This window comes from Scleropages formosus, chromosome 9 (genome assembly GCF_900964775.1).
Source record: "Scleropages formosus chromosome 9, fSclFor1.1, whole genome shotgun sequence".
Classification (NCBI taxonomy): domain Eukaryota; kingdom Metazoa; phylum Chordata; class Actinopteri; order Osteoglossiformes; family Osteoglossidae; genus Scleropages; species Scleropages formosus.
Genome location: NC_041814.1, coordinates 14,909,063 through 14,934,227, shown reverse-complemented (window position 1 = coordinate 14,934,227; position 25,165 = coordinate 14,909,063). Strand labels below are relative to the sequence as shown.

The following is a 25,165-nucleotide window of genomic DNA, read 5'->3' as shown; positions in this document are numbered from 1 at the left end:
ACCATGTATGGTGGGTTCTGTGTGTTCCCACCAGTCAGTTTAATACCCAGTGGTTTGTTGTTGGAGACCTCGAAATAGGCAAAGAACTCGTTGAGTTTGTCAGGTGCGATGCGGCTGTCAGTGATCTCGCACTTGCTTCTGCTCCGACAGTCAGTGATGTTCTGTAATCCCTGCCACATGCTCCGGGTGTCAGCCGTAGTGTAATGACACTCCAGTCTCAGTCTGTATTCCCTCTTGGCAGCCCTAATAACTGACCACAGCAGCTCTGAGAAAAAGAGGGAAATCATGTCACATTTCTACAGAGAACTGAAAGGAAAGAGAGAATCCACATTTTCAATCTCAGAAGGTACTGATACATTTTTTTTATCATATATTATTTTAATGGCATCATTTTACAAATAATTTTAAACATTAAAACCTTTATTTTACATCTTGAGGGATAGATAGAGATATGCATAAATATAACAAATGGTACTTACTTTCAGAATCATGAGCTTAAGTAAAATTCAGAAGCTTTTAACAACTTTTATTCATTTTGTTTTATTGTACTGGTAGTCCCCTGTCAGAGAGGTCTTCAACTCCCACCTCCGACAGAGCTTCAACCAGGTCCCGAGGGAGGTGGGGGACATTGAGTCTGAATGGACTATGTTCCGCGCCTCCATTGTCGGGGCGGCGGTTCGGAGCTGCGGCCATAAGGTCTCCGGCGCCTGTCGCGGCGGCAATCCCCGAACACGGTGGTGGACACCGGAAGTAAGGGATGCCGTCAAGCTGAAGAAGGAGTTCTATCGGGCCTGGCTGGCTCATGGGACTCCTGAAGCAGCTGACAGGTACCGACGGGCCAAACGGAGCGCGGCTCTGGCAGTCGCCGCGGCAAAAACTCGGGCTTGGGAGGAGTTCGGTGAGGCCATGGAGGAAGACTTTCGGTCGGCCTCAAAGAGATTCTGGCAAACCATCCGGCGACTCAGAGGGGGGAAGCGGTGTTCCACGAACACTGTTTACAGTGGAAGTGGTGCGCTGCTGACCTCAGCTGAGGATGTTCTCGGGCGGTGGAAGGAGTACTTTGAGGATCTCCTCAATCCCTCCGACACGCCTTCCGTAGAGGAAGCTGAGGCTGGGGACTCGGAGGGGGACTCGTCCATTACCCTGGCTGAAGTTGCTGAGGTAGTCAAAAAACTCCTCGGTGGCAAGGCTCCGGGGGTGGATGAGATCCGCCCCGAGTTTCTCAAGTCTCTGGATGTTGTGGGGCTGTCTTGGCTGACACGCCTCTGCAGCATCGCGTGGAGTTCGGGAACGGTGCCTCTGGACTGGCAGACCGGGGTGGTGGTCCCTCTTTTTAAGAAGGGGGACCGGAGATTGTGTTCCAACTACAGGGGGATCACACTCCTTAGCCTCCCTGGGAAAGTCTATGCCAGGGTACTGGAAAGGAGAATCCGACCGATAGTCGAACCTCGGATTCAGGAGGAGCAATGCGGTTTTCGCCCTGGCCGTGGAACACTGGACCAGCTCTATACCCTCACTAGGGTGCTGGAGGCTTCGTGGGAGTTTGCCCAACCAGTCCATATGTGTTTTGTGGACCTGGAGAAGGCATTCGACCGTGTCCCTCGTGGCATCCTGTGGGGGGTACTTCGGGATTATGGGGTTCGGGGCTCGTTGCTACGGGCTGTTCGTTCCCTGTATGACCGGAGCAGGAGCTTGGTTCGCATTGCCGGCAGTAAGTCAGACCTGTTCCCGGTGCATGTTGGACTCCGCCAGGGCTGCCCTTTGTCACCGATTCTGTTCATTATCTTTATGGACAGAATTTCTAGGCGCAGTCAGGGAACGGAGGGTGTCTGTTTTGGTGGCCGCGAGATCTCGTCTCTGCTTTTTGCGGACGATGTGGTCCTGTTGGCTTCATCAAGTCAAGACTTGCAGCGTGCACTGGGGAGGTTTGCAGCCGAGTGCGAAGCGGCGGGGATGAGAATCAGCACCTCCAAATCCGAGGCCATGGTTCTCAGTCGGAAAAAGGTGGATTGCCCCCTCCGGGTTAGGGGGGAGTTGCTCCCTCAAGTGGAGGAGTTTAAGTATCTCGGGGTCTTGTTCACGAGTGAGGGAAAAATGGACCGGCAGGTTGACAGACGGATCGGTGCGGCGTCCGCAGTAATGCGGTCATTGTACCGGTCTGTTGTGGTGAAGAGGGAGCTGAGTCGTAAGGCGAAGCTCTCAATTTACCGGTCGATCTACGTTCCTACCCTCACCTATGGTCATGAACTCTGGATCATGACCGAAAGAATGAGATCGCGGATACAAGCGGCAGAAATGAGTTTCCTCCGCAGAGTGGCTGGGCGCACCCTTAGGGATAGGGTGAGGAGCTCAGTCACCCGGGAGGAGCTCGGAGTAGAGCCGCTGCTCCTCCGCATCGAGAGGAGCCAGTTGAGGTGGCTCGGCATCTGTTCCGGATGCCTCCTGGACGCCTCCCTGGGGAGGTGCTCCGGGCTTGTCCCACTGGGAGGAGGCCTCGGGGCAGACCCAGGACACGTTGGAGAGACTATGTCTCCCGGCTGGCCTGGGAACGCCTTGGGGTTCCTCCAGAGGAACTGGAGGAGGTGTGCGGGGAGAGGGAAGTCTGGAGGACTCTGCTCGGACTGCTGCCCCCGCGACCCTGCCCCGGATAAAAGCGGAGGAAGATGGATGGATGGATGGAAATTTTTGCAATTTTATTAAAAATAAAATAATTGAATATTACATTGAAAGAACTATTCACATCCTTTACTTAGTATTTATCTGAAGCACCTTTTGGCAGGAATTACACCCTCAAGTCTTGTTGGGTATGATGTGAAAAGCTTTGCACCTGGATTTAGGGATTTCCTGCCACCCTTCTCTGTAGTTCCTCTCAAGCTCTCTCAGGTTGGATGGGGACTCTTGGTGGACAGCTCTTGTCAGGTTTCTTCAGAGATGTTCCATTGAGTTCAAGTCTGGGCTCTGGCTGGGCGACTCAGTGACATTCACAGAGATCTAAGAGGAAAGTCATGGGACCCTTAGCCACTCCTGCATTGTCATTGTTCTCTCAATGCCCTGTTGGAAAGTGAACTTTTGGCCCAGTCATGTCCAGAGAGCTCTGGAGCAGGTTTTCATTAAAGATATCTTTGAACTTTGCTCCGTTTAGCTTTCCCTCGACCCTGACTAGTCTCCCAGTCTCTGCCTCTGAAAAGCAACCCCACATTATGATGCTGCCACCAACATGTTTCACTATATGGTATTAGGCATGTGATGAGTGGTGCCTGGTTACCTCCAGACATGAAGCTTAAAATTACAGCCAAACAGTTCAGGCTTGGTTTCTCACAGTCTGAGAGTCCTTCAGATGCCTTCCTGAAAACTCCCAAGTGGGATTTCATGCATTTTTTACTGGGGAGAGGCTTCTGTCTGGCCATTCTGCCATAGATTGGTGGAATGTTGCAGTGATTTTTTTCCCATCTCCACTCAGGATCTCTGGAGCTCAGCCAGAGGGACCATCACGTCCTTAGTTACCTCTCTTACCAAGGCCTTTCTCTCCTGATTGCTCAGTTTGGCCGGGCAGCCCTCTGTAATAAGAGTCATGGTTGTTATAAGCTTCTTCCATTTAAGAATTATGGAGGCCACTGTGCTCTTGGGAGCATTAAATGCTGTAGAATTTTTTTGTATTCTTCCCTAGGTCTGTGCATCAACTGTCTCTAAGCTCTGCAGGCAATTCCTTTGACCTCATGGCTTGACTTTTGTTCTGATACACAATGTCAAGCGAGGGACCTTATCTACACAGGTGTGTGCCTCAGCTAAATTTCAAGTGTCACAGCAAAGAGTCTGAGTACATATGTTAATGTGATATTTCAGTCTTTATTTTTAAGACATTTGCAAAAAGGGGGCATGGTGGCACAGTGGGTTTGGCCGAGTCGTGCTATCTGGTGGGTCTGGGGTTCGAGTGGGGTGACAGACTAGTTTCCCATCCTGGGGGTCTCCCCTCCCCCTCCAGCCTTGCGCCCTGTGTTGCCAGGTTAGGATCTGGTTCGCTGCGACCCCGCTTGGGACAAGTGGTCTCAGACAATGTGTGTGACATTTACAAAAATTTCTAAAATCATCTTTTTGCCTTGTCCTTATGCGGTATTGAGTTTAGATTGATGACGGGAAAATGAATTTAAACAATTTTACCATATGGCTGCAACAAAAAAATTTTGAAAAAAGTGAAGGGGTCTCAATACTTGCCAGTACCAGTGTGTTATATTCAAGTGCTAAGTGTATAATGAGAAAAATAAGGAAAAAATAAATACTATTTGTCTGTACTTGGGTTTTAACTATATAATGAAGCAAAACTCATTGCAATGCTAATATTATGTAACAGTATACAGTATTTTAGACTAAATGCTTTTTCTTATGATTACCTTATGATTTTAATACTCTTGCTGTATGCATTAAGTATTCTTCCTTGAAAAGCTCAGATTAGCCTTTGCAACTGACTAAACAGTGTATGTGTAACATATAAAGACTCTTATTTTCTGTCTCAGTGTCCCTCTATACTGAAAACATCATGCATGATGCAATGTGGACTGGACACCAGTTTATTTTATTATCTTATCTTAACATGAAGCAACATTAGTTAAGTCTACTTTAAAACTCCTGAGAAATAAAATAAAACTGTTATCACCATCTCCAATTCAGTGTGTTGTGTTTTGCTTTAAGAAGTGCAGTGGGTTTGACCAGGTCCTGCTCTCCAGTGGGTCTGGGGTTCAAGCCCTGTTTGGGGTGCCTTGCAACAGACTGGCATCCCATCCTGGCTGTGTCCCCCTTCAACCCTGTGCCCTGTGTTGCCAGGTTAGGCTCCGGCTCCCCGCAACCCTGCATGGGACAAGCGGTTTCAGACAATCTGTGTTCTACTTTGTTCCTGCAAGACAGTGTCACAAGAATGCAACAGTGAAGCAGAGAAAGGAGAGTGAGTTGGACAAAATATTGAGAAGTGTTTCACCTTAAAACCCCAGCTATATTTTAAGGGCCTCAAAAAAGCAGCTGATTATATGCTCTGAAATATGTTTGTCACCATCTTGTCACATAAAAAACTGTAACTGACACATTCATCTATGTATTCCCTAGGTAGTCTGTGTAAAAGTCTGGCATACAGCATTAATAAATAAAAAGTAATCCTTCCAAAGTATATGCTGAAAGGCCGTACAGTGATCATCCTCCAGTTTCCACTTACTGCCACCCCTCCTTTTGAGAGTTTAGACTCCATCTAATGGTGGCAAATGTTAGCACAGGCAATTTTAACTGCAACATATAGAGCACAGAATATTACTTTGTTGCCTAACAATTAATAATATTTGGATTTATTAATTTAGCCAACACTTCACTCTGTGTCAATACACAGTACAAAAGTGCACTACACCAACATATGGAAAGATATAGATGAAGTACAATTTGTTTCATCACACCATATAAACCAGCAGGCATTACACAAGTGACTATAGATAATTTTTTTTAAACAGATAACATAGTACACATCTATGAAGTAAACAGGAGGTCAGCGAAGAATTGGGTGTGAAACAAGTGTTTTGAGACCCTTCTTTAGTGTTGAGAGAGATCAAGCAATTCTAAGTGAGTGAGGGAGGACTTCCCACCACACTGGAGTCAGAACCGAAAACGTTGTGCTTTTGATTTTGGACCTCTCGCGCATGGGACCACAAAGAGAGAGTTGAAGGAGACAGCAGTCTGGCCAGAGAATAACAAGTGATCGGGTCTTGTAGATATTGGAGAGCAGATCCATTGATTGTCTTGTAGGCCATAACCAAAGTTTTGAACTTGATGCATGCAGCTACAGGAAGCCAGTGGAGAGAGACTAAGAGGGGAAACACATGGATACACTTTGGCATGTCAGACGAAACTGATGCAATGGCATTCTGTATGAGCCAGAGAGGTGTGATGGCAGAGGCCAGAAAACAAGACAGGGGACAGTTGCAGTAGTCTAGGCAGAATATAACCATGAGCTGAAGCAAAAGTTAAATGGAGTTTGTTGTGAAATAAGGGCAGATTATGTGGATGTTCTGGAGGATGTATCTGGAGTACTGAATTATGGCTTTGATATGTTGAGAGCAGGACAGACTTGAATCATTCATTCAATTGTTACTCCCAGGCTCTTTACCAAGGCAGCAATTGAACAAGTTGTCCAGTTTGATTGAGAACTCTCAACGGGACAATGGACCAAATGGGAGGTGAAGGATGTCTGTTTTGGAGAGACTGAGTTGTAGGTGGTGATCAGACGTTAAAGTTGTCTGTAGCTCCAAGGTGAAAAGAAAGTAAGAGCAGGGTATCATCAAAATAGCAGTGATAGAAGAATATATGGGAAGTGATGTCAGAGCCAAGGGAAAAGGTATAAATGGAGAAGAGTAGGAGGCTCAAAACTGAACCCTATGGAACACAGGTTGAGACAAGCTGAGGGGATCACTGGGAGCCACACCAGATGACTTTGTAAAATTCAATAACTGGGCGGCACTTGGTAAGATCTACCAGAGAGGTAGGACTCAAGTTCAGTGTTGTTCCTTTGATGCAAAGCTGTCCAGGTGAGGAAAGTACAGTGTGGTAGTTAACAATGTCAAATGCTGAGGATGATGAGCACCAAGGAGAAGGAGGCCACTCTAGCCAGCTGGAGAGCATCTGATACCGCCAGCCAATAGGCACCCTGTTCAGAGTGGATACCTAGCCTATTGTTCTGTCCAACATTAGCACAAGATTTTATCAGCAGCAAATGAATGAAAATAAAAATACTTGTTCTCTATAAACTCCTATTGAGTGCTGAGTGTTGACTAATTTCTCCCATAAACATGTTGTAATGTTCTTCATCTTGTTTTGACCACATTTATAAACACTAGATGCAAGCTGTAAATCTTGCAGAAGTGAATTGAATTAAGGTGGTCCGTCCTCCTATTCTGTTCTGGTGTGTTTTTTTGCCAACTGAGAATGGAAACTGCCAGCTGGGTGGGAATAGAAATGCAGGTCACTTTTAACAAACAGAAATTTTTGAAAACAGATAATGAGAAGATATGTTTTTAACACAAGAAGCTAGTGTACATCCTGGAAAGAAGTGATTCACTAACCTCTACAAAAATATAATGGAACTAAAAAACTCTTACTATTGTACCACTACTAAAATGCAACTATAGGGATGCCTCCATTTATGAAATTAATCTATTCCTAAAAACACTGTAGATACAGAAATTTCAGATGCCAAAAGCCTATTTCCAATTATTTTAAATGGGAACAATAATAATGTGTCCCCAGCCCATCCGAAAATCCCAAAAAATTTCCCAAATATCACTACAACACTGTAAGACACTTACACATCTATGCATGATTTCAGCATAATATAAAACACATTTGCACTTACATTTGCTTATTTAGCAAATTCTTTTCTCCAAACCGACATACATCTTAGAAAATAATACAAAAATGCATTACACCTGTTAATATTGCTGTCATTCTTCCAGACTGTGCTCGGAAAACCCAGGATAGTTTTCTGGTCTTCTCCGAGGTAATTCCCACATTTTTTAAAATTGATCAGTTCCCTGCAGGATGAGCAACAAGCAAAGCAGGGATTCACCGAGAACGTCACATTTATTGTGAACCTTTTTATAAGGCTGTGCACTTTTGCGGAAATATACGCTCATAGCTGAAGAACCATCAGATAAACTTTTCCTGCTAATTGCTCTGCTGTCTCTGCAATGATTCACTTTAATAACACACCCAATAAAGCTGACGGACGCTCCACTGGAATTTCATACACTTCCCATTATGCTCCACTCTCTTAATGTAGCACAATCTGGATCTGGATGCACACACGCCAGCTACAATACATTACTCCACTTCCGCTTTACTCGTGTGACGTGGAACTTTGAAATTTGTTTAGACACGCTTTGGATAAATTTCATTATACTGATTTTTTGTTTCATACATGGAAAATTGGGTGTCAAAAGCCAACATCTTTAGATGTAGAGTTTGTAAATCGAGGGATGCCTACATGTCACACTGTAATGTGTGGAGAAGTTCTGACTTTTTCCATTCACCCTGTTCAGTTCAAAATCTTAAACTTTCAATATTTTATTTTTTGTTTATTGGGAGTTTGGAAAGGTACATGTAGATAATCAAACTGAAACTACTTGCAACTGAAATAGAGCTTCTATAGTAACTACATTTGCCTATATATCCTAGGATTACACAATTTAATCACCTAGTTGCATAAAAAAATTCTTAATGGAAACAAAAGATGAGTATTTTTTTCAAAGACCATTTTATGGGCTTTTTTTTTTTTTTTTAAAAAAAGAACAGCATCAAAACATCCACCAGAACATTATGTAACGGTATATGTTCAAAGGTATAGGTATTTGATCCCAATCCAGGCAGAAGGAAATGGCTTGATTTCTGTGGCTATATAATCATCTCAACTAACCCACATTCATAAAGGACATTTCAAATATTTCTCAGCATATGATTCCTCTGACTTCACCGCTTTACTGGAACAATTCAACATCCTCACGGGTGCCACTGTTTTTTTAGAAACTGAATAAGCAAGTTTAAAGTCTCAAGTATATGTCCTTTAACTCAACACTACCTACTGCTCTCAGATACCAAACAATTACCAAAACAAAGAACCGATTTTATTTTTGTACAGTGTCATTCATAGTGGTACTCACGCAATAGCCTTTGAATATTAATTCCCAAGATATTAACTAAATAGTGTTACTCCATTTACACACATGCCTATAATCATTAAAATGACACTAAATTCCAATGTATAGCAAAACTGGAATTTTGAATGAAGTGGAAAACAGGAAGTCTTTCTTTATTACAAAAGACTAAAGTACATTTCCACATTAGAAACTGGGCTATGCTTTCAAGCCCGTGAAGGCCACAGCAGGTTTTTGTGTTATCTTTCAATTAGTAATTAAATTAAATTACATCACTAACACTAAATTATCTCAGCTATGTAAAAAATACATTCTACTGATATGTGAGTAGAGTCTGATTGTTTATTTTTGTTTAGAAAAAAATTCCTTGCTCTTCTGGACATCAGGCTTGATTGTGTCACTTCCAGGCTTCCATCCAGCTGGGCACACTGCAAAGAGCAACATTTTCAATTTTATAATGTGTCTCAGAGCTTTAACAAGATTTGCCAAATCCACCATACTTTGCTGTACACATGCTGGTGTTTTAAGTCATACCAACTGATACATGCGAAGGAAGAGGAGGCCTGGTTTGGATGTGTATCTGTATTGGCAGTACCTTCTCCATGTTTGTCAGTGAACTGGAAGGCCTGCACCAGGCGAAGCGTCTCATCAACAGAACGGCCCACAGGGAGGTCATTAATAGTGATCTGCCTCAGGATACCCTTGTCATCAATGATAAACAGACCTCTGAAAACATGGAAAATAAGACTGTATAAACAAGGATCTTTAATATCAAATAATAAAAAGAATGTTCAAACACATATTTAAATAGATGCTTACATTAAATTACATACAAAACTGACTACAATAAGTGTGAAAGACTGGTATGAAAGAAAGGGAACTTCCAACCTCCCCAGCAGTCTCACCGGTAGGCAATGCCTTCATCCTCCTTCAGCACCCCGTACATCTGACAAATGGAGCGCTGTGTGTCAGCCACCAGTGGGATCTTCATTTGGCCCAGACCACCCTGTTTACGTGGTGTGTTGGTCCTGCAAGAGAATATAAAAAGCACACATAAACTCACAGACACACACCAGGGATCCAAAAACAAGATGCTTGAGCAACCAAAACTTAATCTAACTTGTTTAATGGTTATATTTCCATAAAGCAACAATTATAAGCACTTGAAACCATTTTGCAGTAACAAAACTATTTACACAAAGCAAATTTTTGTCAAAAAAAAAAATTCCATAATTTTCATAGCAAAACACAAACCATTAAATTAATCAAAGTTTGTATAGCATTGGGGGGCGTGGTGGTGCAGTGGGTTGGACCCGGTCCTGCTCTCCAGTGGGTCTGGAGTTCGAGTCCCGCTTGGGGTGCCTTGTGGCGGACTGGCGTCCCGTCTTGGGTGTGTCCCCTCCCCCTCCGGCCTTACGCCCTGTGTTGCCGGTTAGGCTCTGGTTCCCCGCGACCCCGTATGGGACAAGCGGTTCAGAAGATGTGTGTGTGTATAGCATTGATAAACTAAGATAAGTGAAGCGCACATGAGTGAAGCAATTACCTTAAATTCAATTTTCAGCTAAATAAATAAAACTATTGTAGAATGTCTAGGTCTTACAGGAAATTAACAATGACATATTCACTCTTAATAAACAACAAGGTCCTAATCTCTGAAAAAGTAACATATGTTAACTCTAAACTCTGTAACATATAGCCATAGTTAATAAACCTGTAACAGACATGAACAGAATAAAAGGAAGGATAAGAACTGCATACCAGGCAAAATGGCAAAAGTGAGAGTCCACAGAGGCACCAATGACTTCGCAGTTGATCTTCTTGAATTGATCTACAGCTTCACTAAAGGCAATGATCTCAGTGGGGCACACAAAGGTGAAGTCCAGCGGGTAGAAGAAGAAGACTACATACTTCCCTGTAGAAACAGAAGTTAGAGCCCAGATAAACACACCTTACAGATTTCTTGCAGACATTCTTTTCCATTAAAGTTGTGTCTAATCATTAAACACTTATCCAGACACATTTAACAGCTGACATAGCAACATCTTTCCTGGAAAGCACAGCTATACATAGGGATAGCTTGCCCATTTTAAATGTCTCAGTGTTTGGATAATATCATTATTAATACCATGACATTGCTTAGCTGATGCTTGTTATCCAACTTAAAATTTTACCAATTTGCACTGCTTGATATGATATGGGAGTGATTCAGGGTAAAAGTAGCAATGGGGCCCTTCCTGTGACTTAAACCTGTTAAAAAGTTGTGTTCTTAACCAATGTGCCACTACTGTGCCCGCTGCTGCATATCGGCTACACAAACAAAACAAAAATGTCGTTCCAAAAGAAAAGAATATCCAACCATACTATGCTCAGTCCACACAACTTTGGCAGGAGGGAAGGCATATAATGTATAATGTATACCCTGTAACGTTTATCCAGGTTCTTTAATGAGTATGAGCATACAAAAATAACATAAATTGCATAATACCTCGGAAATCAGACATCTTGATGTCTTTAAATTGGCCACCAGGCATGAGAGCCGTGGCTTTGAAGTCCGGGGCCAGCTTCCCGATCTGTGCTTTTCCAGATGCCATGTCAGGAGTGACTAAGGAGACAGAAGGAGCAGGGTTAGGTATGACTGTTGTGTTGAACAGTACCTCTGTGACACAGTTTGAATATAAAAAGGTCTTATCAAAGTCAGAATCAACTGTACTGTCATTCCCACAATATGTTCAGAACATACATAGGAGTGAATAGAGGTTCTCCTGCACCATGTCTTATCTGTTGGCTGACAGCTTCTGTTCTTATCTGCACTTTCTTAACCTTGGACGTTGAACTCAAAAGGTTCTGAAACTGACTTAGCGTAAGGTAGCATTAAATATCTTGAAAATACTTTGTATCTAGTAGGAAAACAATAAAATTTTGACATAAAGTACACCATAAAACCCTGTATATCTGTCCTACTGAAAACAGCTCAGCTTATTTTCCTTATTATTTATGTTCATATTGCAGAAATTCAGCAGCAAATGTCACCAAAGACTGGTTTGGCTGTAAAATTGAACAAACACAAGGTCTGGACATGCATTATTCAGCAATATAACAGCTGTTACATACAACCGAATGATAACCTGACCAGCCATGTATCTTCAAACGTGAGCAAATGCAGTTCCACCACGGCTGAGGCATTTTCATTTGCACACACAAACTGACATCAAATAAATTATGCCCTTTATAATAAAGTCAGTATAAAGTTTATTAAAAAGACACGTTTCTTTCTTTCCAATCACCATAGCCGTGCATTATATGCTTACACCTGCAAGCGGAATTTTAAAGATCATAAAGGGTTACCGTAACGTAACGTAACGTAAATCAAACTCTCAATAAACCTGAGCAAAGCACAAGAATTAAGAAGACAGCTCTAATGCCTAAAGTGTCGAAAATATCTGACCACGGCATCAAGGTACCGTACTTACGGAGTAAAAACCTGCGACTTGCGCGCGTGTCACCGTGTGAGCGCGAACGCGGCGAAACGGGCGCCAAAGTTCAGCACGCGATCTCTGGCCCAGAGGGTCGCTCGCAGTAATTCACTTAGTTATACATCAACAGCACGTCCGCTTGCTTTGACAGCATGACTTGCAATTTTTACCTCCCCAGAAAAGGTTAACATGATCGAAGTAACAACGTCAGTCAAATAATAAAGACATTCTAGAGGCCCATTCTCCCTGAAAGCCGGCGTTTTAGCTCTTTGACCTCCACCACCTGCAGATACCTCGCTCCTTTTTTGAGAATGTCGCTCTGTTAAGACACTTTTACGTCAGTTGAGTGTTTAAACTGAAATAAAAAGTTGCAAACATAAGTATTTTTATTTTTTTCATTTAAAAGTCGTATTTTATGACGACAACATAATGATTTATAGCGCTCTGAATACTGTAATTAGTTAATGTCTTACTGTAAAACACAGGATGTTTTCTACACCACTGATGTGTTGGCTGTTGCCTTCAGGTACACTACATTCGAGGACCATACTATACAGCACTGCAATAAAGTTAAAACACGTAAAAATAACTATGGTGTTTTGTGACAAATTTGCATGTGTTAAGGACCAATTCAGTAACAATGGGGCTTAGTAGCAGACGAGGGAAATGACCCAAATGTCCCTAACTGACAACGTTTTCCTGTTATTTCTTATGGAAGAAACAGTCTGTTACACAGCAGGACACCCTTTACACTAACTTTACTAGCATCGTATATTGGGGACTGCCTGTAACGCTCTTGAGTGCCATCTCAATCTTCAAAAGAACATTTTTTACATGCCTCTCCTACTTTACTACCTCTTCTATACATATTGCATAATTTGTAACCTATTCAGAGTATTACGTTTTATGTAGTGTCCCATTTAGTATTTTTTTCTTTATGTAATATTTAAGTAGTTGCTTTTGTGCACTTCGTTAAAGTCATTGTGACTAAGACAGGCCTTCAACAGCCAAGCCTAAGACTTCAACATAAAAAATACAAGTACATTAACAAACCAGGACCAGCAGGATCCATGGCGGAGTATGTGCTTAGTTCCTCCCACTGCTCCTCACTGCTTGTACTCATCCGCCTCCTCATGGAAGTTCTGGGATTGTTCATTGCCTGGGTAGCACATGGAGGAGTCTGAACTGGCAAGAAGCTTTGTTGCCCCTTCCTTGGCTTTTCATTGGGCTCATCTGAAGGTGAAGGTTCTTCTGGCTGCTCCAGGTCATCCAGCAAATTGAGGATTTTTATTTTGGCTTGTGCCTGGACCCTGGGATTCAGTCTGCTCAAGATGGGTGCAATGCTAAGGGCAAAGTGATACATCTCATCCTGTGGCCAGGGCACGGAAGAGGCAGAAGGTGTACTATCTGCTACAATGCCGAACAGCCTGTCCTCTACCCCCAAGCTGCCCCTTCTCCTCTTCCGGCTCTGGACTTCCACAGGGGTGGGTGGACTGGAGGCTCTGGGCCTCAGTGCCTCATCTAGTTCTTCATGTTGTGGGGTGTGTCCTCTGTAGCTATGACCTCTTCTGGCCCAGGGAAGAGGGGTGTCTGAACCGGACCTTGCGTCTGTTTCAGGTTCCTCTGGCTGTGGGAGGGGGGCTATCATAAGGTGGGACAGGTCCTCCTTCACATCTTCCTCATCCACAGTTCCACTTAAATCTGCTGGATAGTCCAGGGATTTTTCAACATCAAAAGTGTTTTTTTTGCTAAAATGCACAGAAAATGAAGCACACATAATTCTATTAATCATTTTGCACGACTCCAGCTTTTTTTACAAGCCTGTTAAAGCTCATCACAGTCCACCAATGAATTCTAATGACGATCCTTCAAAACTCTGAAACAGTACACGTTAAATATAGCACACCAACCTTCTGCGTTGCAGGTGAGGCAATAAAAAAGACATGAAACTGGTGTATTTCCACTCCCTCTGGTAGCCCACTCCAGGTCTATGGTTCTTCCTTCTCCGTACAAAGGAATCTCTTAAATATTTCCATCTTTGTTTGCATTCATCAGCTGCAAGTGGAAAAAACTGTAAGTGACTACTTAGCAGTCAGTGAACTCACACAATCACTCACTTTTGTTAACCGCTAGTCGTTGTCGGGGTTGCGGCATTTCGGAGTCTATCCTGGAATCACTAAGTGCTAGGAAAGGAGAGGTAAAGCTTTGGCAGGATGCTAGTTTTTTGCAGTTAAACATCTGTATTTGCTTAACGATACTCTGGGTTCCTGATCTCACCGTAATTGGACTACTTTTTTGGGCACTTTCACAGTTATTGGAGACTTAGAAAGTGTCGGTGTCAGGGGAATGTTTAGAGACACTGCTCTCTGAAGAAGAATGGAAGCAAGAGCAATGTGCCAGAGAAAGGCCCCTGGATTAAAGGAAGAGGGTGCTCCAACAGAGTGCAGATATATGACTCAAAAATATGAGCATGCCGCCGATGGCAGCCTGTACTCTGCAGTACTATCTGCTGAGAGACAGTTAAAAACAGAGAGGGGGGACGGTAGGGCCACCGGAAGACAACAGCAAGAAACACTGATGAAAATTAAATTCCACACTGACATTTGATGAGCAGGACATCCATCCAGCCCTCCACCCTTTAGCAGTAACCGCTTTTCAAGTGCAGTGTCACAGTGGTCTGCAGCATGTCTCAGGGGTACAGGGTAGGGGAGGGTAGGGTACACAGTGGACAGGATGCCAGTCCATCACAGGGAGATGATCGGGAGAGACTGCTCTAAATCTTTAATCTTCCGACACAATGGTTTCTCGAACGGTTCTCCGCACTTCCGAAGCAGCAACAGCACGTTCGGTAGTTCTAAGTTTATGGCGAAACGTTCTGTGAACACTGCAATGTTGACTTTCGTGAATTTACCGCTTTGCTGCTTAGCTGGCACTTTTATACAAATTTGCAGCATCTCACTCATAACACTGCTGGGTAATTTTACTGGGGAGATTCAAGTTCAGTAAATTATCCATGGGCTCTATTGCAGTTTAGGGAAGTGGGGACTGAATCAGCAACCTTCAGGCTATGCCTGTGTCTGTAACTCATATGCCACCTGCTAGAAGGAAATTGTTTCTAACCGTTTTTATTTTTCAGAGAAAAATAAAATTAGAAGACTGTATTACATCATGTGACTTCTGAAGAAAATATCACTGTTATTAATTTAACTTCATAATTTGTAAACTACATTTTTGCAGAGACATTTTTTTTTGGTCTGTATGTGATTTAATTGGAATGCTTTTTGGTTTATTTGAGGATGTATACATTTAAAAATATTAACTGGTATGAATAACTTTAAAATTTACATTAAAAAAATCTAAAGCAAAAATATATGTGTTTGGGTGGAATGAAGGGAAAAAAAAACTGCCTTGCCTCTGTTTTTCAGCAGCTGTCACAACAATGATGCGTTTTTCTCCCGAATCAAAATGCTGTGTAGTTTATCATGTAGTAGTGTTGTACTGTAGACAGTGTAGTGCAGCACCGCATAGCGAAAAAAAAAAAAACAACGCAGCTAAAATAAATACTTACGCTGTGCACCAATGGCCAATGAAATGGCATTCCAAATGGTGTCTTTCATTGTGCTGTCCTTGTATGAAGGACTGCCGGAGTCGTACAACTCCTTGTACTTCTCCACCTCACCTATAAGTTTCACGTCGTCCATCTTCCAAATGGCACTTGAAATGAATTTTTCCTTCAACACGAACGGCATGCTTACCATGGTCTGACGCCTCATTGTTTACCTGCCGCCTGATCTCGCGAATCAGTCGCGCGCCACGGAAGCGCTTCGGGCACGTGTTCGCTCGCCTCGCGCAGCGCTTTCTGCGCGGCGAGTGAGCGACGCTACTTCCGCCACCGAAGCGCTTCTTGCCCCCCTCCCCCCTCAATGGTCTCTTCGCCATGTTTCTGTTTTACCGGCATTGTACATCGCTAGCTGAAAAATACCTACATGTAGACACGGCTACTCACACTTCCACGACTGAGTGAAGCCGCTACACGTTTTATACATGTAACAAATAAATGTAAATAATTTAAGCTTTTAGTGGTATGTATATATGATTCATTATTGTAATTTTTTTCCTGAAATGATGATCAGTTACCCTGTTACTGTAGCATGCATTTAACAAACAAAAATTTGGCAAACACAAAAGTATGAATCAGGATGAATCCTACTGACTTTTCTGAAAACATCGTACACTCTGTAACCATCAACGAAAACAGTGAATTTGCAGTGATTGGATTTTTATACAGGGGATGTGGTGGCGCAGCGGGCTTGGCCTGTGCCCGCTCTCTGGTGCGTCTGGGGTTTGAGTCCTGCTTCGGGTGCCTTGTGATGGACTGGTGTCCCACCCTGGTTGTGTCTCCTCCCCCCTCCAGCCTTGTGCCCTGTGTTGCCGGGTTAGGCTCCGGCTCACCGTGACCCCACTTGGGACAAGTGGTTTCAGACTGTGTGTGTGTGTGGATTTTTATATATATTAGCTATTTGTAGGAACACTTGCAAAATCACACACACACACACACACACACACACACACACAGAGTCAGAAACCGCTTGTCCCAAGCAGGGTCGCAGGGCTTGAGGGGGGGGACACCCAGGACGGGACAACAGTCTGTCGCAAGGCACCCGAAGCAGGACTCGAGCCCGCTGCGCCATTGCACCCCCCACTTGCAAAATCTCATTTACAAAATCATATACCCTATTTTTTCACTTCAATGTGGCCCCGACTCAATTAATGCTTTAATGCACTGTGAAGAGCAGCACTCGGTAGCTAGTGTGTGTGGGTTACATGACAGTGTCCGGACCGGCGTTTCACTTACAAAACTAGTACGATTTACACGGGTTGACAAAACAACTATTAGTGTTGAAATAGCTAAATTACATTTTCAAATGCAGATTAACAGGTAAGTCATAGTATGTTTATTGCCAATCAGCAGTACTTGTCAGCTATGAAAGAGGCGTGACAACAAACTCTTTCAGCTAGATGTGTGAGTTTTAAAATCAACATGAGGACACTGAGTTCCAAAGAAGCCAAGTAGTCTGTCTGAATCCGCTTGGAGGGGGAGGGGATACATCCCGGATGGGACGCCGGTCCACGTCAAGGCACCCCAAGCAGAGCTCGAACCCCAGACCCGCCAGAGAGCAGGCCCCGGCCAAATCGGCCGCGCCACCGTGCCCCCTGAAGCCAAGTAGTTGCTTCTTGAATTGCAGGTGCATTGGTCACAAAAGCTACTAAATGTAACGTGTCGACGGGAGCAGTCTGGAAAAATACTGACAGCATTTGACAAATGTGGACAAACTATACAGGCAAAGAGGATCCGTTTTCGCAAAGCTCGCTGACAGAGTTACTCAGACACTCCACAGAATAGTTACTGAAGGCCACAAAAGTACTGCTTCAAAAAATAGCCACATAATTGCATGAAAAGCTCTGTGACCCAGTCTCAATAAAAATGTACTTCACAGAGCTTCTGCAGCAAGGCTGCCATTCAGAAACCGCTTCCATCCAAAACACAAAGTTGTATGACCTGGCATAAGGAGCAGAACATTTACAAAAAAAAAAAAAATATGGTCTGATGATTCATCTTTCACCTTGTTTCCTACATCTGAGTGGCTTTGTGTTTAGAGAAAGCCAACAGATGCCTTCAACCCTATAGGGACACATGGCAGCAGAGAGGTAAGAGCTACTGTCTTTGTATTAATACTAGGCAATTAGTGATGCTAATTTGCAACATCTGCCTGGAGAACTTTTATGTATGGCTAGATTTGTTAATGCGCTCGCCCCTGGGCCTGTATTGATATTATTTATTGCTCTTTTTGGCATGCAACTTTGTCCCTAGCTATATGCACGTGTCATTTCAGTGTAAATAATGCATGTCAGAGTGATTTCATAGTACAGTACTGCAGGATCTTTCACGTGCCAGCAGCTTTGGCTGGAACCCTTTCTGATTTAATATCTGCGAAGGAACCGCACAGGCACAAAATCATACATCAGGACAATTAAGTGCTGACAAAGCGGTTTTTTTTTTTTTAAACCCGGAAACGGAAACGTCGAAGGCTAGAAAACAGCCGGACTTCCGCCCAAACTTATGGGTGTCGTTTTGACGACAGAGGGGGCGGTGTCTCAGACTTTTTCGCCCCCCAGTGTCCAGTCGGTGTGTGTGTGTTCGCACTCTGCGTGTGGCACATCATCCCTCGGAGCAGTAGCGGTACAGCGGTGGTTGGAACGCTTTTTCCAGAGTTGTTTTGGGACACTGCGACAGGTAAGAAAAGACGTGTTACTGCCAGTGAAACACACCTCGTATGCACGGCTTGAGCGCCGAAGTGAATTGAACAAATTATTTATGAAACCTTACTCGCTGGTGTTGCTGAACATTCATTCATTCATTCATTGAATGATTCATTCATAATGACACGGTTGTCTTTCTATGAATTTCCTGCTTTAAATAAATATGAATGTATCAAATAAGAAAATAACACGAGATTTGCTTAAGAATCACATCATCACACATGTCTGCAGCAGCATGTGCCTTTTCTCTAATCATGTAATGCATAAAATTGTATTTTTGCTGAGATCACGATCGTACGTACGTCGCTTTGGAGAAAAACGTCTGCTACACGAAGAATAAATGTAATGTAAATATAAATGGCATGATTTTGGTCATTTTGAATATTGACAAACGCCGGCTGTCGTAGTAGCAGTAAAATCGGATCGTATTACAATTCCCACCCCATGATTTCTAAATCCTGTGTGTCTCTCTTTGTTTATTAAAAGCAAACATGGGCAAAGTGGCGTTTAAGTGTGATTTTTGTACGGTCTGTTGGCATCGCCTTCGTCGTTGCTGTTTCTGACTTCCTGTTTTCCGGCATTCCTGACTCGCTAACAGAGTATAAAATAATAAGTACTTTTAAGAGACATGTCTTGTTCATTTACCACAGCAGCCTGGTGAAGTCCCGAGGTCTGGAGCATTAATAAAATGGTGCTGTTTTTTATTATGTGGATTTTGTAACCTCAAAGTTGTTGGTTCACGTCCTGCTGCTCCCCCTTAAATGGTGACACTTTTCCTGAATTGCTCCATTTCATTATAACCTGGCTGCGTAAAATGGAGTAAATAATGTAAACAAATGTAATGTAATTTAGTTTGAGTTAAATCCTAAACCAAGAACCAATTTAATAATCCCGTCAGAGAGATGCGGAGTGTCAGGGCGTGTGAAATTTTGTTCTAACCTCTGCTTCATCTGACCGATGGATTGTTGTATGCTGGCGAAAGTACCACATTTTCCCATGTACGTTTTCAAGTGTAATGATCATACTGTGCTTTTTACATGAAATTTGAAACGCTTATTTAATTTTTTTTTTTTTTTTTTTAATTTTCATAAGCGTATGTGAGACCTGTGTGTGCTGTTTGCCTTTTATAAAGTTGAGGGAATATACTGCCTCCCCATTTTATGCCTTTCACTGTAACAAGGGTTTGGGTGCTTTTGCCTTCCTGCAGTGTTAAAAAGGTCACCTGACAATCAGCAGTTTCCAGTTTCTGAAGTGACTCATTCTTAACCCTTTAACAACCAAAACACTATATATCCTAACTGTATTTTATTTTGCTCTGTGTTAAAACAGTACGTTGTCATATTATCAGCTCCCAGGTCCTGTAGGCTTATTTGCTAGAATGTACTTACGTTTATTCATTTAGCAGATGCTTTTGTCCAAAGTGACGTATGATCGTGATCTCAGCAAAAGTACAATTTATGCATTACGTTAAGAGAAAGAGACATAGCTGCAGACATGTGACCCTCAAGTAAACCTAGTTTGTTACCTACCGCTTGCTGCACAGAGGTTCATCGTTCAAGTAGGTGCATAAAACACAGGATAGACAAATCCTGATACCCTCTTACCAGTTGTGTGTGTGTTTTTATATATAATATTATAAGATACACAAGCAAGCAAATGTAGTGGCTCATTAAAGGCTTTATCTGGTGATGGTCATGAAGTTACGGTGCATAAACATTTACATCGTACGTAAGCTGGAGAGATCTTGGGCGAAATGAGTCCGGAAAAGGACTTAGTTCCGAACAGTGACTTGACATTTTTATTACTTAAATGTATTAGATTAAAATTATACACACATACACATATTCAGGATCAAATATATACATAAGATTAAATTTCTAAATAATAAGTCACTTGAAAGAAATAGTATGTTTTGCTAAATATGAATTGTACTTCAGACATCCCAGTACATAATGTCACAGAACACCGTTTAATATATGCTCTGCCTTTGTTTTAACAGATACACCAAGTCAGTATGACTGACTTTGCCATTCTGAGCACAGGGCAGAAGATGCCCCTCATTGGCCTTGGCACATGGAAAAGTGAGCCTGGGAAGGTGAGCATCTCAGAGGGTGCAGCTGTGTAACAGCCAGCACTGTGGTCTGTTGCTTTTTAAACATGGCACTCAGGAGACACAGAGATACTAAGTGTTGTTGTCCCAGTTGTCTTTAAATTACTGACAGCGTCAGTTCTGGGGGGACTCGGTGGCACAGCAGGCTTGGCCGGGTCCTGCTCTCTGGCGGGTCTGGGGTTCGAGTCCTGCTTGGGGTGCCTTGTGACACCCAGGATGGGATGCCAGGCTGTGTCCCTTACCCCTCCAGCCTTTAGCCCTGTGTTGCTGGGTTAGGCTCTAGTTTGCTGGGACTCTACTCAGGACAAGTGGCTGCAGCCTGTGTGTGTGTCTGTGATCCTCCTCCATTCAGCAGTAGACGAAAGGTGCTATCCTATAGCATTTGTAGCACCCTACAGTGTAGGTTTGCTATTCAACTTAAGACCATGCTGGAAGGAACTTCCGGGGAAATATAGGTACTGTTTTTCGTAGTCAGTATGATGCACATTTCTCTCCTTATTCAAATGTGAAGAAATTTAACTAACTTTTTTGTGGATAGTTCCTTTCCTTATTGACATGCAGTAATCCTGTGGCTGTTCTCTGCGCTAATGGTTGCAGTTTGTGTGATGCAGGTGAAGCAGGCTGTGAACTGGGCTCTGCAGGCTGGCTATCGGCACATTGACTGCGCTGCTATCTATGGCAATGAGGTAGAGGTGGGGCAAGCACTAAAGGAAACACTGGGCTCAAACAAGGTAAACCAAAGTATGATGTTGTACGGCCAGTATTTTTGGATGTTTCTGCTTCTATTTAAATTTTCAGATATTTTGTACTACAAAATGTAGATTACTTAATTTCCAAGATTGCCATCTTGAAACTGAGCTTCTGACGAATGGCTGAAATTTATTTACATCTTATGAAATACATTGTCTTCATGCATGTCTGTACAGGGAATAAAACGAGAAGATCTGTTTGTTACCTCCAAGCTGTGGAACACACAACATCACCCTGAGGATGTGGAACCAACCCTGAAAAAGACCCTAGAGGAACTGCAACTGGACTACCTTGACCTTTATCTCATCCACTGGCCCTATGCTTTCCAGTCAGTACCTTTGGCTTAATCTTGATTGAATGGGTCCTTGTGTGACTAAATGGATTATGGCGCTGATGCTCCTGGGTGCAATGCACATCTTTTCTTTTTTTTTCCTCCCCTTTGGGAAAGGGTTGTATTTTAATGTTTTGTAATGTATTATTGTATGTTTGTAGTGCATTTAATTTAAGTAACACTTAAATGACACAAAAATGGATCTTCAGCAAGTGTAGCCACGTTCACAGCTGCTTCATTGAGAGTTTTCACTCTAGGCCATGGCAATAGAATTATCTGGAACATCCACTGGGAGGATGTCTGTAACACTGAGTTTAATTAAGATCAGATAAGTGAATAAACTGAGAAGACGTAAAGGTTACCTTCCTTCGAAATGTCAGTGCTGTTCTCTCTTCACAGACGGGGTGATATTCCGTTTCCCAAGAAGGAGGATGGCACCATACTTTATGACAACATTGACTACAAACTGACTTGGGCAACTATGGAGGGCTTGGTTGAGAAAGGACTGGTGAAGGCTATTGGGCTCTCCAACTTCAACAGTAGACAAATTGATGACATTCTCTCTGTTGCCAAAATCAAGCCAGTGGTTCTGCAGGTGGGAGGAGCAAGGTGTTTCCTCAAGGAATACTTTGGTTTTTCTGTATAGCAATAAAATGGTCTGTTGAAATATTCATGAAGCATATGAGTACACCAACAAGCTGATTTAGACAGTCGTGGTATCTGTGAAAGGCTATATGAATGGGTTTATCTTCAGACAGTATTTGAAGTCATCTTCAAAAACTGGAAATGATCTCATTATGAATGAAGAAATGATCTCGTGTGCAGGGAGTTGTTTCTTTGTCTGTGGTTTAGCATCATTTGAATCGAAGGGAGAGAAAAAGGATTTCTTTTGATGCTGAAGACCTAATGTTGTTTACACATGTATGTTTGTCCTGATCCAGGTGGAGAGTCACCCGTACCTCACGCAGGTGGAGCTGCTTCAACACTGCCAGAAGCGAGGACTTGTGATGACAGCATACAGTCCTTTAGGCTCGCCAGACCGAACCTGGAAACACCCTGATGAGCCTGTACTGCTAGATGAGCCTGTATTAGCCACACTGGCACTTAAATACAACAAGACTCCAGCACAAGTTATCCTACGGTAGCAACCATTGCGTACAAATTTTATGGCTGTTATCTGTGTGTTTTTTTTTTTTTTTTTTTTTTTTTTCCTGTCCACTGCCTACAAAATTGCCCACAGTGTGGAGACTGATTATTGAGATTCCATAAGGGGCATATGTATTGTCTTTTGTTAGATGGCAAACCCAGCGTGGAGTGGTGACAATTCCCAAAAGTGTGACAGAGTCTCGCATCAAAGAGAATATCCAGGTGGAGATCCCCCCCCCCCCCCCTTCCTTCCTCCTTCATTAGTTGTAAATGTGTCAAATTCTCAGTCCTTGTATGAACATTTGAAATGTCTTCTCAACTAGTAAGCTACATTATGAATCATGGATACTTATATGTAAATTGTTTAAAACAGAATATCCTTGCTGTTAAATATGTCAAGGATGTAAATAATTTGAGTAATGTTTCTTTACGTATGTGCAGATTTTTGACTTTGCTTTGGACCCAGAAGAGGTGAACAAAGTGACAGCCTTAGATAGAGGCTGGCGTTATATCATCCCAATGGTAACGGTGAGTACTTTCAGGATGGTACACTTACTACAGAGCAGTGCATAAATTTGTACTCTCTATTTGGTAAAGGTGTTCTTAATTTTTAAATTAAACCTGTCTGGAGGGGAGGGGGGCTACCTGTTGATGGACTGGAATCTAGTACAGGGTTTACCACTCCTCAGTCTTGTGCCCATGTTATTGGGTGTCTGTATGGGGGCAGGGTTCAGAATTGGGTAAACTAATTCTGTGAACATAATCATAGTGACTATTTAGTTAAATTCATCATTTTAAAAAATTTAGTTTTAATTTATAAAAATTAGAAGCGAGAAATGAGTTACTTAGGATTTTTAGGATTAGTACATTTAAGATGCTTTATATAAAACCTTTAGCAACATTTTGCATAATAATGTAAGGCTAATTGAATTTCACAAAACTGGTTTTTTTTTTTTTTGATAGGTTGATGGGAAACGTGTGCCCAGGGATGCTGGACATCCTCACTATCCATTCAATGACTCCTTCTGACCCCTTTGAAGTGTGCCTTCAGAGTCCCTTGAACCTCTACTGCCAGTTTTCTCTAATAAAAGACTGTTAACTCCACTCAGTCCTCCATCTTGTATTTAGTATTCTTAATCATTATTTTAAGATCCTGTCACTGCATATTAAATTTTTTCTTATTGCTGAATATGGAGAAAAAAAAAAGTTTTGCACAACTATTAATGCTAACACATATACATTTTGATAGCTTTTATCAATGTGAATACTGATTTATCAAATATATATCATATGTTTCTTGTTAGTGTTTTGAACAAAATGCATCTGCCTCCTTGAACCTATGAACACTGTAAGGGCTGCAAGTTGGTCCATAACTCAATTTGATCTTAACTATAAAGCTGTTTACCAGGGAGACACAAGGAATAAAAGCTACACTGTACAGATGGCTCTCCATTTATCCATTTCTTGGGTTCTCTTAAAAATCTATGATGAAATTACACTAACATTTCCATCCATCAATTTTTTATCAATAACAGTTTGTCTGAGCATGGTTGTTGTGGTCCAGTGCCTGTTTAGAAACTATAAGCCAGGGTACACTTTGGAATACTATCACTTTGTTTTGATTAACTTCAAAACACACTAAAATTAAAACTTTTAAAATTGCTGAAAATGCACACATGCTGTCTGAAACAGCTTGTCCCAAGCAGGCTCATGGTGAGTTGGAGCCTAACCCAGCAACACAGGGTGTAAGGTTGGAGGGGGAGAGAACACACCCAGGACAGGATGCCAGTCCGTCACAAGGTACCCCAAGCGGGACTCAAACCCCAGACCCACTGTGCCACCGCGTCCCTCTAACTTAATGAAAATAAAGTTTATAATCTCTGTAATTCATGCTCTGCATCTTATATTTTGTATTTATTCTCAACTGCTGACCATCATGTAAACATGTCTAACGTTTGCCTGATTCTGGCTACTTTAAACTTTCTTTAATGAAAGTTTTATATTAAAGATAGCCCCAGTTCATTTAGGTCTGGTTGTGAAAAAAAAAAAAAAAAAACCTGTCAGCAAAGAAAAATACTCAAGTGTCTGGATTTTAACATTTTTATTAACTTTGTACTATATTACAATTAATTTACATCACTACTACTTCAAGTGAGATCCATTGCTGTCTGTGGACCAGTTCATCCCAAATCACATGCAACATTCACTACTTTGTTTTATTGATGTTTTTATGCATTTTTTACTGATCACAGACTAATAAGTATAATGGCGAAAAAATAAACAAAACAATAATCTGGAAAAGTATTTATAGTTTCGAAAATTTGGCACTCAACATTATTAGCCTAGAACAGCAGGA

At 42.3% G+C, this 25,165-nt stretch overlaps 2 protein-coding genes across 7 annotated transcripts; one reads left to right on the top strand and one right to left on the bottom strand.

Moving 5' to 3' along the window:
• Positions 1-8,409: 8,409 nt before the first annotated feature.
• Positions 8,410-15,993, bottom strand: LOC108935565 (peroxiredoxin-1). Of its 6 annotated transcripts, none has more exons than XM_018754296.2 (8): positions 15,720-15,993; positions 14,062-14,206; positions 13,205-13,899; positions 11,164-11,280; positions 10,437-10,590; positions 9,584-9,706; positions 9,274-9,404; positions 8,410-9,106 (listed from the first exon to the last, which is right to left on the bottom strand). In XM_018754296.2, exons 1-8 carry the CDS (start codon positions 15,922-15,924, stop codon positions 9,021-9,023), a joined length of 1,656 nt encoding a protein of 551 aa, XP_018609812.2. In that variant the 5' UTR covers positions 15,925-15,993; the 3' UTR covers positions 8,410-9,020. The 6 variants fall into 6 exon arrangements, with proteins under 6 accessions (XP_018609812.2, XP_018609813.2, XP_018609814.2 ...); XM_018754297.2 differs by having other exon boundaries at positions 15,907-15,993; XM_018754298.2 differs by lacking the exon at positions 15,720-15,993 and having other exon boundaries at positions 13,205-13,855; positions 14,062-14,119.
• A 2,294-nt stretch (positions 15,994-18,287) lies between these two features.
• Positions 18,288-23,913, top strand: akr1a1b (aldo-keto reductase family 1, member A1b (aldehyde reductase)). The gene is made up of 9 exons (XM_018753990.2): positions 18,288-18,446; positions 20,472-20,567; positions 21,194-21,313; positions 21,509-21,660; positions 22,063-22,258; positions 22,605-22,804; positions 22,959-23,031; positions 23,251-23,337; positions 23,773-23,913. Exons 2-9 carry the CDS (start codon positions 20,487-20,489, stop codon positions 23,836-23,838), a joined length of 975 nt encoding a protein of 324 aa, XP_018609506.1. The 5' UTR covers positions 18,288-18,446; positions 20,472-20,486; the 3' UTR covers positions 23,839-23,913.
• Positions 23,914-25,165: the final 1,252 nt, after the last annotated feature.

What these genes read in the sequence shown, in the direction of transcription:
- LOC108935565 (XM_018754296.2), bottom strand. Translation starts at nt 15,924, where the DNA reads ATGAGGCGTCAGACCATGGTAAGCATGCCGTTCGTGTTGAAGGAAAAA. An exon ending in CCTCACCTGCAACGCAGAAG is followed by an intron (nt 13,900 to 14,061) that starts GTTGGTGTGCTA and finishes TGTGCATTTTAG; the next exon opens with CAAAAAAAACACTTTTGATG. An exon ending in CATGGATCCTGCTGGTCCTG is followed by an intron (nt 11,281 to 13,204) that starts GTTTGTTAATGT and finishes CTGTCTCCTTAG; the next exon opens with TCACTCCTGACATGGCATCT.
- akr1a1b (XM_018753990.2), top strand. Translation starts at nt 20,487, where the DNA reads ATGACTGACTTTGCCATTCTGAGCACAGGGCAGAAGATGCCCCTCATT. An exon ending in CACTGGCCCTATGCTTTCCA is followed by an intron (nt 21,661 to 22,062) that starts GTCAGTACCTTT and finishes CTCTCTTCACAG; the next exon opens with ACGGGGTGATATTCCGTTTC. An exon ending in CCAGCACAAGTTATCCTACG is followed by an intron (nt 22,805 to 22,958) that starts GTAGCAACCATT and finishes GTCTTTTGTTAG; the next exon opens with ATGGCAAACCCAGCGTGGAG.